The 14,018-nt window shown below is 48.1% G+C and overlaps 1 protein-coding gene across 2 annotated transcripts; it reads left to right on the top strand.

Moving 5' to 3' along the window:
• Positions 1-1,521: 1,521 nt before the first annotated feature.
• On the top strand, positions 1,522-11,613 carry LOC137869173 (protein FAM131A-like). 2 transcript variants are annotated; one of them, XM_068706391.1, is made up of 4 exons: positions 2,118-2,209; positions 6,196-6,335; positions 10,761-10,854; positions 10,947-11,613. In XM_068706391.1, exons 1-4 carry the CDS (start codon positions 2,179-2,181, stop codon positions 11,174-11,176), a joined length of 495 nt encoding a protein of 164 aa, XP_068562492.1. In that variant the 5' UTR covers positions 2,118-2,178; the 3' UTR covers positions 11,177-11,613. The 2 variants fall into 2 exon arrangements, 1 of the variants encoding a protein (XP_068562492.1); XR_011102266.1 differs by lacking the exons at positions 2,118-2,209; positions 6,196-6,335; positions 10,947-11,613 and adding an exon at positions 1,522-2,048 and having other exon boundaries at positions 10,761-10,850.
• The last annotated feature ends 2,405 nt before the right edge of the window (positions 11,614-14,018 follow it).

Below are 14,018 nucleotides of genomic sequence, written 5' to 3'. Positions count from 1 at the left end.
AAGCAAAGTGCTCTGCGCTTTGAACCGCAGAACCACAGAGCACGAGAAGACCTCACCTGAGCACGAGGCAACGGCGAGACGAATCCAGCCACGTGTTGAATGCGCGAAGAGCAAAGTGACACAAGCTGCACACTTACCTCCCAGTATTCCCCCAGTGGTGTGTGTGTCAACACGTCTGGTCATATTCCTCCACTTGTTCTCATAATGGCGCTGGAGGATGCGCTCACAGCGCGGGAAAACATCTGCGGCTTTTATTCTCACTCTATTCCTCTGTCCGCACACAGCGCGCGCCGTATAGCGTCGATCCAAATTCTCCTTTTTTTGGGGGGATCTTTCTGCACTGAATACATCTGAGTGATTGTGTTACTGCGCAGCTCTAAGGTGCATCTGTGTTCCTTGATCTTATGATCGCAATCAAACGGAGACGTGAAATGCATCCAGCCACTGAGTGAGATCACGTCTCTGTGGACTCTCTGCGTCTTTCTGTCCATCCGTCTCTCTTAACGCCCACCAGGACTCTCGGAGGACAGATCCAGGGGACCTCTCACAATTAATCCCCCCCAAAACCGGAGGACTGAAACGGCCTCTGGATGTCTTTCAACCACAATAGTGATGATATCTTATTGACTTTGATCCCTGATCGCCACGTGGCACTATTTAAAGACGTGGAAGGATCTACCACTTATATGTGGGTGCTTGACGCATGCTTTCAGGACTAGTTTCCCTCTCCTCCTCTGCGCGTCTCTGACACTGACCTGGATGTGTTGTCACTACAGTGGGTCGCTTCCAAACAGGCCCACAATGACCCACTCTCCTTGCATCCAGGTTCTTGAAGTGCGCTGGTTGAACATGCGCGTGTAGAGAGGGAAGCGTTTCCTATGTATTTCGAGGTCGTAATAAGCCCGCAGCTACACCACGCACGCGGTGGGTGTGAGAGTGTGAAATGGGGTTCCGATGTCCTGAAAAATGTTCCTCACGCGCGCGCACTTGCTTGCCCGTAATTGAACGGTCCCTTACTATTGCATCTCTGCACAACACCGTGTATACAGCCTGTGGGCGCGTGCAGGTCCAACACGACCTTTTTCTCCCTCCAACTGTTGGATTGATCTTGACACGAGGGGCGAAACATCTCACCTTTACGCACAAGCACGGTATTTATTATTATTATTATTATTATTATTATTTACCAGCGTCATATTCTACTGCAGACTCTCATAAACTCTTCTATCCCTCTTTAGACCTGTTGAAATATGCAGCACGTTACAATGACAGTCGATATCCACACGCAGTTGGTTGGCTTGCTTCTTTAGTGTGTGTGTGTGTGTGTGTGTGTGTGTGTGTGTGTGTGCGTGCGTGTGCGTGCGCGCCGCTAACTCCGCCCTCTCTCCTCATGTCGGCGGGCATGTAAGGTGACACCAGCCAATCACGTCTCAATCCGCTTCTACCTAGCAGGGGGAAAACAGCACAAGGAGGCGGAAACTCGTTTTTTTCTGGAGTGGGTGGGGGGGGGGGGGTATGTGTGTGTGTGTGTGTATATAAGCAGTTAAGCGTGGGATTTTTGTATCAGTGTCAACCTCCAATGCCTCTCAGTCTGACCGGGGCGACAGCACGAGAGCGCACAGAGACCGGAGATCCGTGCCAGGTGTGGACTTTCACCGGCAGTGACCAAGAAAGTGTGTGTGTGTGTGTGTGTGTGGGGAGGAAGAGGGGGGGGGGAGAAACCCTCGAGCCACCTTGCAGCCGCCAAGACACGGGGGGAAGACAGAGACCCATGCGCTGTCCGTCCGCGCTGTGGTGCTGAACCGCAGGACTCGACCCTTCAACCGGTGACGTAGAACCGAGACTCATCCGAGAAACTCGAGCTAAACAAAAAAAAAAAAAAAAAAAAATTAAAATTAAAAACAAAAGCTGCACAAACATTATATATGGATTTGAAGCAGGTGGGAAACAAAGAGGAGACAGAGAACACGGAGCACGAGAGCCCAGCAGCGCGGACCCGGCGGAGCCTCCGTAGAAGAGGAGAGTGACACAGGCTCCGGATCGGTGAGGTACGCTCCGCGTCTCTTACGCAGGGAGATTCTTTTTAGGATGGGGGGGGGGGAGGTGTGTGTGCTTATGGGGCAGAAGGGATTTGATAGACCGCTCTCCTAAAAAGAGGCTCTACATGCAGCTGCGAACATGGGCTGTATCAGCTCCAAAGCGCCAGTTGGTAAGAGTTTGTTATTGTTTTAAAAAATCTGCTCTTCATTCACGCACGCTGGAGGAAGCCTGAATGATTACTTATTTATTTTTATCATTTTTTTTCGCATTGTTTTTTTTTTGTTTTTGTTTTTGCTGCAGCCTGTTTCGCGGGCTGCAGAAAAAAAAGGCTATAGAGTGGAAATTTTGGGGTGCTTGAAGTGCACAGCATGCTGTGCCCGCGAGATGCGAGACATTATTACGATAGCGCTGCTGAGTCATACATGCACGTGCGAATAAGGAGCCCTTTTTTTTTGCTGTAATAACAGATGATTAATGGTGTTGTTTTGGGTGCATTTTGGTGGTGGTGGGGGGGGGGGGGGGGGGCTCGAGGGGATGGTATCTGCAGCCTAAACATCGCGATGCTTCGAGAGTTGCAAGAAGCTTCTTTTTTTTCTTTTTTTCTTTTTTTTGCTCGAGCACGCCAGTCAGAGGAGACGAGAGGTGCTCGAGACACGCGGAGGAGATGCGCTGATTTTATTTTTTAAAACGTCTTTTATGTATCTGTGACGAGATCCACTCATCCAGACACGATGGTTCTGACCGCGCTGACCCAGTTTAGTTGCAAGGTAGGACACCCTTTTTTTTTTTTTTTTTTTAAATGTTGGGTTTTTTGTTCTTGCTCGTGTCTTCCTTTACGCACGCGACCACAGCAAAAAAAAAAAAAAAAGATTTGGGGATCATCCTCTCCTTCGTAAAGTGAAATACATAGAATAGTTCGGAGTAAACGGACTCCATCGGTGCTCCGAGACACACACACACACACACACACACACACACACACACACACACACACACACACACACACACACACACACACGCGCATGCAGCAAGAGATCACCCGCTTGTTGCCAAGAAACAAGCTCCCTAGTTGTCACCGCATCTCCTCGCGCTCGTGGTTGTTTACACATTTGGCTGGATGAAGCTCATATATACGTGGTCTCCCATCCGTTCCGCTGGAGGCTAAATGTCGTCCTCTATACGTGATACCCCCGACCTCTGACGCGTGTACCCCCCCCCCCCCCAACACCCCCCCCTCTCATGTTATTCATTTGACTGGGTCTCCTCTGTAGCATCCATGAAGCAAACCCGGTGCCCATCCATCCATCCATCCATCCATCCATCCATCCATCCATCCATCCATCCATCCATCCATCCGTGTCTCTCACCCAGACAGACGTGTTTGTGCTCACTTCTTCTGGTGATGTAAACGTTGTCACACTGTGCTTTATCCGTCATGTCCCCGCTCACACACACAGCTCTCTCTCTCTCTCTCTCTCTCTCTCTCTCTCTCTCTCTCTCTCTCTCTCTCTCTCTCTCTCTCTCTCTCTAATTGGTTGTGTAATCTGTCGCCTCGTAGACGCTTGGTGAGTATGGCGCCTCGTCCCGTCTCCTTGTCGCGGAGTGCGTAAGGACACACCGAACCCCTTTCAACATGGAGCCACCGCGTGTGCATGGTCAATCAAGAGTGTGTAACACACAGCGGGGGGGATAAAGCAGCAGCCACCTGTTTGACTCTCGTATATCTCGCCCGTGTGTGTGTGTGTGTGTGTGTGTGTGTGTGTGTGTGTGTGTGTGTGTGTGTGTGTGTGTGGGAGACAACTGCTGCTGGTCTTGACCTAATTGTGTTGATTCGCTCATAAGTCTCTCAGAGAGCCCCGGAAGACGTGAGACAGAGACAGAGAGACAGAGAGAGAGATGCACTGCCGAGGTCTCTCTGTCTGCAGTTTCCACGACAACGGGAACTACAGAGAGAGAGAAGGAGCGTGTGTGTGTGTGTGTGTGTGTGTGTGTGTGTGTGTGTGTGTGTGTGTGTGAGAGAGAGAGAGACCTAAGTGAAATAAATAGATAAATAAATAAAAATAAAGACAGCAGTTGCTTTGAGGGAAGAGGACACACTTTTGGAGCCGCAGCTCAGTCGAGAGGAAGGAGAATAATTAAGATAAACAAAGACAATGAACAAATGAACACATGAACACATGAACACATGAACAAACGAGCCACAGATGGAGGCTGACTGTCTGCAGGGCCTCAACCGGAGAGCCGCGCCACAAGTTCCAGTCTGTTTCCCCCCCGAGCAGAAGAAGTGTCTGACCGCTCAGTGTGATCCAGCACATCTAGACGCGTCTCGCGTTTCATTTCAAGACCGCTCGTGTCCGTCTTAGATCCACGAGGCTGCATCACCGGCTCTGGCTCTCATGGAGTCTTTGCAGCAGCAGCAGCAGCAGCAGCGAAGCCGCGTGCACTGCGATGACTTAGCGGACTTGTGCATTGCGGACGTGAATGCAAAACAAAAAAGCATTTCTGTTGAGGTGTGCGCAACGTCGCGCGCCAAAAAAACCCAAAAAACCCCGCTCAGCAAACTAATTGACGGACGGAGAGAAGAATGCTTTTCTCCTGACAATTAGTTGCTGACGTGTCGCCATAAAATCCCTCTCTGGGTGCGCGTGCAAACAGCTGCACCGCCCTATACGTGTGTGTGTGTGTGTGTTTGTGTGTGTGTGTGTGTGTGTGTGTGTGTGTGTGCGTGCCGGGCTCAAATGACACAGGGCACATTCTGGACACCAATCTCGTGCCTGTATACAAAAACACGTGCGCATCCTTCACTCCTCCAAACAATACTTTCATTGACCAAGGTGGCCTAGATTCCACGAGACAATAAAGCCCCGGGGCATCTGATCTCATCACACCCCCCATTAAACGGCGCCTATTGAATTCTGCTGGTGGGGCAACTTGAGCTCGGCGTGCTTAAACGGCAGGTCTGTGACCCGGCGCGTGCGCGCGCGCGCGCGTGTGTGTGTGTGTGTGTGTGTGTGTGTGTGTGTGTGTGTGTGTGTGTGAGTGATTGGTCTTGATATTGCACTCTGTATTCGAGATGGGTGCTGGCGACTAATCGAGCGGGTCGTTCCTTTCACAGGCGGTAACTAGAAACGCCTCCCTGAAGCGGTGAGGGTGGAAAGAAGAGCCAGGCACTGACATTTAGACCCCCTCCCCCCCCCTCCCCCCTCTCACCCCCCCCCAAACCACCACCTCCTCTTAATCTCGTTTTGCAAATCTGATTTGAAGAGTGGCGAGCACGCGCAGGGATTGCACGTGTGTGTATGTGCGCAATGTGTATCTGTGAGAGCAGCTTCAGTATGTGGCTGCTGGGGGAGCTGTCCAGGTGCTGAAATTGGCTCTGCTGCGCTGGAGATATATATATATATATATATATATATATATATATATATATATATATATATATATATATATATATATATATATATATATATATATTACAGCTGTTATGAAAAGGTTCTACCCCATGAATGTATCTGTAGGTGTAGTTGTGTGACATTTACTGTTCGGTTGTGTTCATGAACGTCTGACGAGGTGTATTGAACATCGGGGAGGTCAAAAATCAACACAAAACATTCACAGGCGTGTCTCTTATTCTGCGCTTCTTTTTCTTTGTTTGTGTTTGTTTTAAGTGTGCGTGTGTCTTTACTGCTTCTCTCCCGCCGACAAAAGCAGAACTTCATTGAAATATCAAACAGGCTTGAGCTGCAGCCAGAGCCTGACCTGCATGACCTGGCATGGCTTCATTGCGTTGAAAGACCTTTATTTACCGTTTGAATGTCGTTTCCTTTGGGGGGGGGGGCTGCAGTGAGATACGGCACCATCACATCCGCTCATATGGTCATCGCCCCTCAGTGGCTGCCCTGGGGTCCCCCTGGAGGCATGGGTTGGATGGCATGGAGCTTTGCTCACAAAGCACCACATGGATAGCTGTTCTTGCTCCAGTAATAAACAGATATATATATATATATTCTGAAACAATGTTTTATTGCCACATTGTATTCGTTTTGAGTCGTTTATTTTGGAGCGAGAAATGTGATGCGGGGGGGCGGCTATGATTTTTACTTTCGTCTTGTTCGTGTCCCTGTAATCTTCACGTGGCTCTCTTCCTCCTGACAGTGGCCATCGACGGGTCGTTGCGCGTGGACTGGAGCGCTGCGAGCTCCCGGTCCGACCTCGCGCTTTTGGGGAACACGCGGACCTGCTTGGCACGCAGACTGATTCTGACAGCACCTTTGGGCGCACTGGACTTCAGCGAGGTGCCCCTTAATTATTATTTTTCTGCAGCCCTAGCTAATGGAGCTAAGCTCACCGCAGGCCTCCTGCATTAATCCATTGAAACAGGGGGTCCGGTTGATGTTTCTCGGTGTTTTACAATAAATAAAGACGAAGCGTGTTCCTCGTTCTTAGACGCAACTTCCCACTTCGAGCTGCTGGAAGGGACAAAGTCCCAAAGAGTGTTGCTACTGTGACCCTTCAGTGGGCCGTAAGGGTTCTACGAGCAAACAACCTGCTGTGTGAATTCAGCTCTGCAAGATGTAGACGACGAGATATTACAGATTTAAGGTCTGAACAAAGCTTATATGATTCAGATAGTAAGTAGGCAACTGAAAAATCGCCTATTGTAGCAATATATATAAATAAAATATATATATACATTAACTGTTAAATGTCTTTTTACTGTGTCTAAATGAGCCTGCAGAAAAAGTAAAATCCAATCTCTGTAGACATTTGTGTTTACTGTTACACAGACTGTTGGATGTTCCTTGAATGTCACTTCATGATTTGAGCCGAGCGACAGTCAATCTATAGCGTGTTATAACCCGACCACACGGACCCTGATCAAAGACGACCGTCTCTCAGTAATTCGTCACACGGAGCAGAAAACCCCTTTTGTTAATTCCCTTATCACCAACGTGTGGTTCAACCTCTGGAGCTCTTTCTCCATTTAGGTTTTCTCATTCATGTTGACCACTTGGTTTCTAATTATTTGCGAGCCATTCAGCGTAAAGTAGCAAACCATTTTTCATTTTAAGATTTTCAAATGGATTGAAGGTATTGCTACAGAACAGCCAGACTGATTGCACCGTTAGCTCTCATAGGCATGGCTGGATCAACTTTACATTTTGTTCTTTTCAGCGGCTCACTTGAATCCTTATTTGACTTCCTGGAGGAAACACATTTTCCTTTTCCACTGGTTGCACCAGAGCTTCTGATGCAGTTCATTCTGGGGTTTCACATCGCAAAAAAAAAAAAGCAGATGCACTGACAGGATCCTCTTTGAGATATCAGATGAGAACCAGAAGCGGTTTAGAGAGGGCTCCCTGGCTAGACTGATCCACAATGAGCCGTCAGAATCTGCTGCAGTTTGTTGCCACAGACTCAGCACCCTCGGGCCTTTCAGCGTCTAGAAGTTCTGGAGCTGAAGTTCACGGTGACGCTCACAGTCGCCACAGAGATGACGACGGATCCACTTTGCCTTCTTTTGTCCGTCAGAGCGGGGGCCATCTGGGTGTGGATCCGATGTGTCACAGCCGGCCGGCCAGCCAGGCGACGATTAGCGCTCGCCTAAGTGATCCATTATGAGATGCAGCCTCTCACTATTCGCTATCACGCCGCTCGGGCCCGTTATTCAATAGCGAGAAGACGGGTTCGGGCCAGAATCTCTTAACGCTTTACACATCGGGCGCCCCACATTTTTTTTTGGAGCGACACGTTTTTTTAAAACCCTAGATATCTGACGTTTTCTCCGGCTTCAAAGAGATTCAATTCATCCACGCCGATGCAAATGCCTCGCGTGTGACGCCCCCCCCCCCCCCCCCCCCCCGTGATCAGCAGCGACGTCTGCGCGTCGTTTGAAAGCAGGGGGGGGGGGGGGGGCACGTGCGGGAGTTATTAATTTGGCTGTTTTGTGAGGCGTCGGTTCGGCGCTTCTGAGTGTGTGTGTGTGTGTGTGTGTGTGACGTCGTCAGTGAATGAGGCAGCGCGGGGAGGAATTGTTCCGTGGTGACCAGTTGCCATAGAAATGTTGCCATTGTGGAAAAAGTTGAGACGGAGAGAGAGAGAGAGAGAGAGAGAGAGAGAGAGAGAGAGAGAAACATGGAGTGTAAGGAAGAGGTGGATGTTCAGGTTATTTGCCACCAGGGAAGCAGATATCACGCCAATCTGTTCCACCCAATCATATAATTTTGGATAATGTCTTCCACGTGTTGGTGTGTGTGTGTGTGTGTACAGAAGAATGTGCTGCTGAACAACCCAAGCAACAGGCAGAATGCGTCAGCGCCGTTGTGTTTCGCGGTTGACGTTTGATAAATACTAAAAAAAGGCTATTTTTGACTCAATCAGCCAGTTCTAATGACACAAAATAGATTTCTGCTGCGATGACATCTTAATCACCCGCTAAACAAACACGTGGCGTTCTGTTTATTCTAACAAAACGCTAGAATCATCGGAAGAGTGCTTTTGTGGGCGTAGGGAGACACAAGTCAAAAAGCCGAGCAGCGTCATGACAGCCTCTCTACCGTCCTGATCACGAGGCGGAGAAGCTGAAGTCCAACCGCTGCTGGTGTCCTCTGCGCCGTACCTGTACACTAAAACCTGTTATCGGGGTAGAAATGTCCCCGAGAGAGTATTCATATCATCACTACTTGAAGAAAAATACTGATAGAGTCAAGTTTTAGGGTCATTAAAGCAGTGTGAGTCGGGGATCCCTGGAGCTGAATAAAATCCTCCCACACCGCGCTGGTGCTCTGTCTCTGGGCCGCTATTTGAAAACAAATAAAACATTTATTCAGCCGTGGGTGGACATTAACATTAACTGCCTGTCTGACATCAGATTTTCTTTCTTTTTTAATTAGAGACCGACACTAATACGTCTCTCTAACCCTCCCGGAGGCCTCGTGCCACGTCGCCTCCGGATTATCCTCCCTCTGATCTGCGAGCTGCTCTGCGGCACGAGAGGATTATCGCGCCTCGCGGCGGCACCGCCGATACCGCCGCGAGCTCGGGATTCCCCATCTGACGGATCACTTTGTGGTTTTTGTATTTTTTTTACTCCGGTCTGGTACGTCGTTGCTGTTAAGTGGAATTGACGGGACGAGGTCAGGGCGATGCTGCTGATACGTGCAGATCAGATGCAATTTAATGAAATTGAAATGAAAGAAATGGCTCAAATACTCAAACGCTTCTCGTGTTTTTTTAGTTTTTTTTTTTACTGTGGCTCTCTTGAGTGAAATTGTTTTTGTCCAAATGAAAGCGGGTGAAACTCGAGCCGGACGCGATCCGTACCCCGCGGACGTCATCGAAATTGCTCAGTCGGCCGAGTGCGCCGACCCATATTGACCGGCGCCACGGTGGCGTCAGTGGCCTCTTGGTGTTGACGTGAACCGGTCCCCACGTGAGCACAGGTAGGGGCTATAAAAAGAGCCGGCGGACAAAGGAACCTGTCGACACCCGATACTCCCTTTGTGGTCCGACTTTACTGAGGAGACAGATTTTGACGGAGGACGGACAGGAAGGAGGGGTTCCATCTTCTGTCCTATAGCTGTCTGGACGCATCATCCGTTTCCTTTCAACACGTTTTCATATATCATTACTTCTATATTATTCAGTTGCATAAACTCTGCGTCTAGTAATCCAGAAGCAGAGATGCTTCCTCTTCTATCTATGACTTGTGACGCTCTACGTTCACCTCTAGCGCCGGTTTTTGGACGGCGTGACAATTTCCGCTCGTTAGTGTCTTTTCAAAATAAAGGTCTGTGTCCACTTGTTACATGCATACAGTGTCATTTTAAAACATACTTCAAAGTAGCGTTACTTGGGTATGTTTAGGCAACACAATTACTTGTACAGCTTTGGAAAAGATAGTGGTTTGGGTAAAAAAAAGTGTGTTTGTTGCCTAAATTAAGTACTCTTGTTACATAACTGTCATTAGTAAGATAAGAGATAAGATAAGTTAATTGCACATTAGTCCCACATCGGGGAAATTTGCAGTATTACAGCATTAAAGGGGAAAGTGCATGAACAAGAGGCATCGGTAAAAAAACAAAACAAGTATGATAGTAATCAAGTAGTGAAGATACAATAAATATGTGAACAAGAACAAACAAAACTAAATCTAAAATACAATGTAATCGTAGACGGACTGCATGGTTGAGTTCACATTATTGCACAGAATTCAACGTCACAAAGGTCAACGTTTAACGGTGGTCTCCTGGGTGAAAGTCCTGTGTTTGTTTGGCCCCTCCCACCAGCCCAACGTGGACCCTTTTTTCACGCCCACTTGCTACTTTTACATCAGTTTTTTTTTTCTGACTGTCTAATAATGACGCAGGCGGGTTTAAATCGGCGTCGGTATTTGACGAGTTGAGAGCGGGTTGACGTAAGACGCGGTACGTGTGCGTATTACCTGCATGCACAACACAGGCGTGTGGACGTTGCCACGCAGCTTGTGTCTCATTAAGAACATTGTACATCATGTGTGTAAAGAGAGCGCTCTTCCCTTTCTAAGGCCTCAAAGTACTCTGAAGTGCTGTGAGCAGAGGTGTCCCTTCTCCCTGAAAAGACAGCGCTGGGTTTTCCCGGGATGTTTGTTCAGACGCCGGCTCACGTTCATGCTGAGCTGAGCTACTGCACCAGTTTGTTCCCCCGCTGAGTCACACTTCTTCTTTTTCTTGTCGTTTCAGGTGAATGTTGATGACACCGTTGAAATGTTACCAAAATCAAGAAGAGCTCTCACCATTCAAGAGATCGCTGCGTTAGCGCGATCTTCCCTGCATGGTGAGTGTGCGACGTTTGACCCTAAAAGCTCTCGAGTGCGTTTCATCTCAAAAGTTACGTGCTTTATTTTTTTTATCTTTTCTTTTTTGCAGGTATTTCCCAGGTAGTGAAGGACCATGTGACAAAGCCTACAGCCATGGCTCAGGGCAGAGTGGCCCACCTGATAGAGTGGAAAGGCTGGTGTAAGCCCATGGACACTCCAGCGGCCCTGGAGTCGGACTTCAACTCCTACTCGGACCTCACTGAGGGAGAGCAGGAGGCCCGCTTCGCTGCCGGTAAGACTTCTTATGAAAACAATGATCACAGAAGAAATCCCAATTAAATGGAAAAACCGTAACCGCAGTGTAAACAGATGTAAATAAGGAGCGGATCAAATATATCTTAAAAAAACAATTCCCCCTCGTCTAAACCTGCCGTTAACGCTCACGCTCACAGGGTCTCGTCTTGTTCACGCTGGGATCAGATCTCCTCAAGGTGTGAATGCAATCTGCACGGCGTGAACTCACTTAACACGGCACTCCAGTGTGTTAGCGTGGAGCGCATATATGACACATATATGACCGTATATATGCCGCGTGCTTTTAACACATGCTGCCGCTGCCCTTCACAAAGCGCTGGGTGCTGTTTTTGCGCGGCGTGCGTTCGTTCAATCGGATCGTACTTCTTCCTCGTAACGTTGACGCCTTGACCTTTGACCCTCTTGCTCATATATCTGCATGAGGTCTCGTTGCACGCTGCAGTGTTTCTGGTGTACATGTATTGGGACGTATTAAATCTGTGCCTGGCATACTAAGTAGTGTGGCAGTATGGGTAACGGAACGCATTGAACAGCAAACGTTCCCCGCTTTGATTCCGCCTGGGGGGGGGATATCCCAATCTGAAACATCAAACCCTAAAATATCAGAGGCCAAGACATCCTGCCCACGCTCCTCCAAAAAACCCACCACCACTGGATCCTATTCGCTACCCGTCACGCCTTCAGACGCCACCTCAGACTTGCTTTCATTGTCAAATCTGCTGCGTTTTAATCCCCGATTGCATCACGACGAGGTTTATCCGACGAATCAAAATCCGCCCCGAGAAGTTGAGAGGTCGCCTGAACCTTCTCCGAATTCTCTGAAAGCGAGATAAGAAGATCCCTTCTTTTTTTTAATACCAGGTTAAACAAAATACAAAGATTAGATGTTATTATCCAGATAGAGCTTCCCAGATACAGATCGCGTGTTAATTCGGGTGTAGATGTCTGCAGCCTCCCTCCTCTTATCTTTCCCTCCCTCCCTCCCCCTCTATTGATTACCTCCTTCATCCTATTCACGCCGTCCCCTCTTTTAAAGTTCCTCTCTGCCCCCCCCCCCCTCACCCTGTCTCCCTCCCGCCCCCCATTCTCTCGCTCGCTCCCTGCAATGCAGACTCTCAAGGTTAATTTGCACAGTAAGGTTTCGCTCCTGGCTATAGTGCCGCCGTGACTGAGCGATTTTTCCCTACAGGCCTCCTCTTTCTTTTTCTTTTTTCCCCGTTTGTCTTTTGATATCGTAATATTCACGTGACGTTTTGTTTGGGTCACAAAGTAGTTCTTTAGCTCTATAGATGTATGGTAGAGACACATGTCCTACAGTAATGTATTACGCTTAAAGCTTAAATGGACTGGCGTCTGTGTGGCGCCCTTCTAGTCTTCTGACCGCTCAAAAACGCTTTACGCTGCGCGTCATCATTCACTCATTCACACATTCATACGCTGATGGCACGGTCCTTCGGGAGCAGTCCGGGGTTAAGTGTCTTCCCCAAGGACACGTCGGCAGGGACGGGAGGACGGGAGGTTGCCCCCCCGCACCACGCTTAACTATATATGCGTTGTGCTTCTCCTCGTCTCCTCAGCTTCTACATCATCGCATGTCCATTTCATCAGGGAGCCAGTTGTGCTGACTCCTTCTTCTTTTTTCCCCTCTCTCTCTCTCCTTGTAGTCCGGTGACGGTGTCACTGCGTGAATGTCAGCGAGCATGAACGTGTGTAGAACGTATGCATGTGTGAACGTGTGAACGTGTGAATGTTTGTATGCAAAGTTAGTTATGGCAGAATACAACGGTGTGTGTGTGTGTGTGTGTGTGTGTGTGTGTGTGTGTGTGTTTGTGTAGGGAGACATCCTGAGAATTGAAAATGCAGGTGGGGTTGTCCTATTGATGGACTGACTTGTGCCAACACACACACACACACACACACACACACACACACACACACACACACACACACACACACACACACACACATTCTTTGAAGGTAATCCTGCAGTGTCTCTCCGTAGTGCATGAAACTGGCTGCCAAGCCTTGAACGACACAGAGTGCTTATGTCACTGTGTGTGTGTGTGTGTGTGTGTGTGTGTGTGTGTGTGTGTGTGTGTGACTGCGTTCCAGTTTCTGGTGCGCTGTAGTGCAGCAGAGGTGTTTGTGGCCTGAGCAAATTGGCAAATTGGCAATTTTGGAAATTGGCGTTTTAGGTTTTGAGAAAAGATGTCTTTGCTACAGGTGACAGCCCAATCTCACCACCCTGCTGAGGTTTATCTTCACATGGTTTATGAGACACCGGGCCCTGAGCTCAGACTTGTAGGCGGCTCCACCACGTCTCCTACAAGACTTAATAGTTGTTGTTGTTTTTTTGTTACGCATCTCTTGGTTGTTTTATGTCCATCTATAGTTACTTTGTGTCACTTTGTTAGTTTTTGGTATTTTCGTAGTTATTTTTGTCTGTGGTGGTTTTGCTGGTTTTTTTTGTAGTTTATTTGCATCTCTTTGTAGTTGTTTTGAATCTTGTTGTACTTGCTTTAGGTCTCTTTGTGCTTTTTTTGTCTCTTTGTAGTCATTTAGTGTCTCTTTGTAGTCATTGTGAGTCTCTTTGTTGTTGTTTTGTGTCTCTTTGTAGTTGTTTGTTGTCTCTTTGTAGTCATTGTGAGTGTCTTTGTAGTTGTTTGTTGTCTCTTTGTAATCACGTTGAGTCTCTTTGTAGTTGTTTGTTGTCTCTTTGTAGTCATTGTGAGTGTCTTTGTAGTTGTTTGTTGTCTCTTTGTAATCACTTTGAATCTCTTTGCAGTCTTTTTGTTTCTCTTTGTGATTATTTTGCCACTTTTTCAGAGTCGTGAGTCTCTTTGTTTTTTTGGTCTCTTTGTAGTCG

This window comes from Cebidichthys violaceus, unplaced genomic scaffold (genome assembly GCF_023349555.1).
Source record: "Cebidichthys violaceus isolate CVI_PGR_0920_01 unplaced genomic scaffold, fCebVio1.0.p SCAF_1, whole genome shotgun sequence".
NCBI lineage: Eukaryota > Metazoa > Chordata > Actinopteri > Perciformes > Stichaeidae > Cebidichthys > Cebidichthys violaceus.
The sequence above is the reverse complement of the archived record's forward strand: the minus strand, read 5'-3'. Positions and strand labels throughout refer to the sequence as shown.

What these genes read in the sequence shown, in the direction of transcription:
- LOC137869173 (XM_068706391.1), top strand. Translation starts at nt 2,179, where the DNA reads ATGGGCTGTATCAGCTCCAAAGCGCCAGTTG. An exon ending in CAGCTCCAAAGCGCCAGTTG is followed by an intron (nt 2,210 to 6,195) that starts GTAAGAGTTTGT and finishes TCCTCCTGACAG; the next exon opens with TGGCCATCGACGGGTCGTTG. An exon ending in AGCGCGATCTTCCCTGCATG is followed by an intron (nt 10,855 to 10,946) that starts GTGAGTGTGCGA and finishes TCTTTTTTGCAG; the next exon opens with GTATTTCCCAGGTAGTGAAG.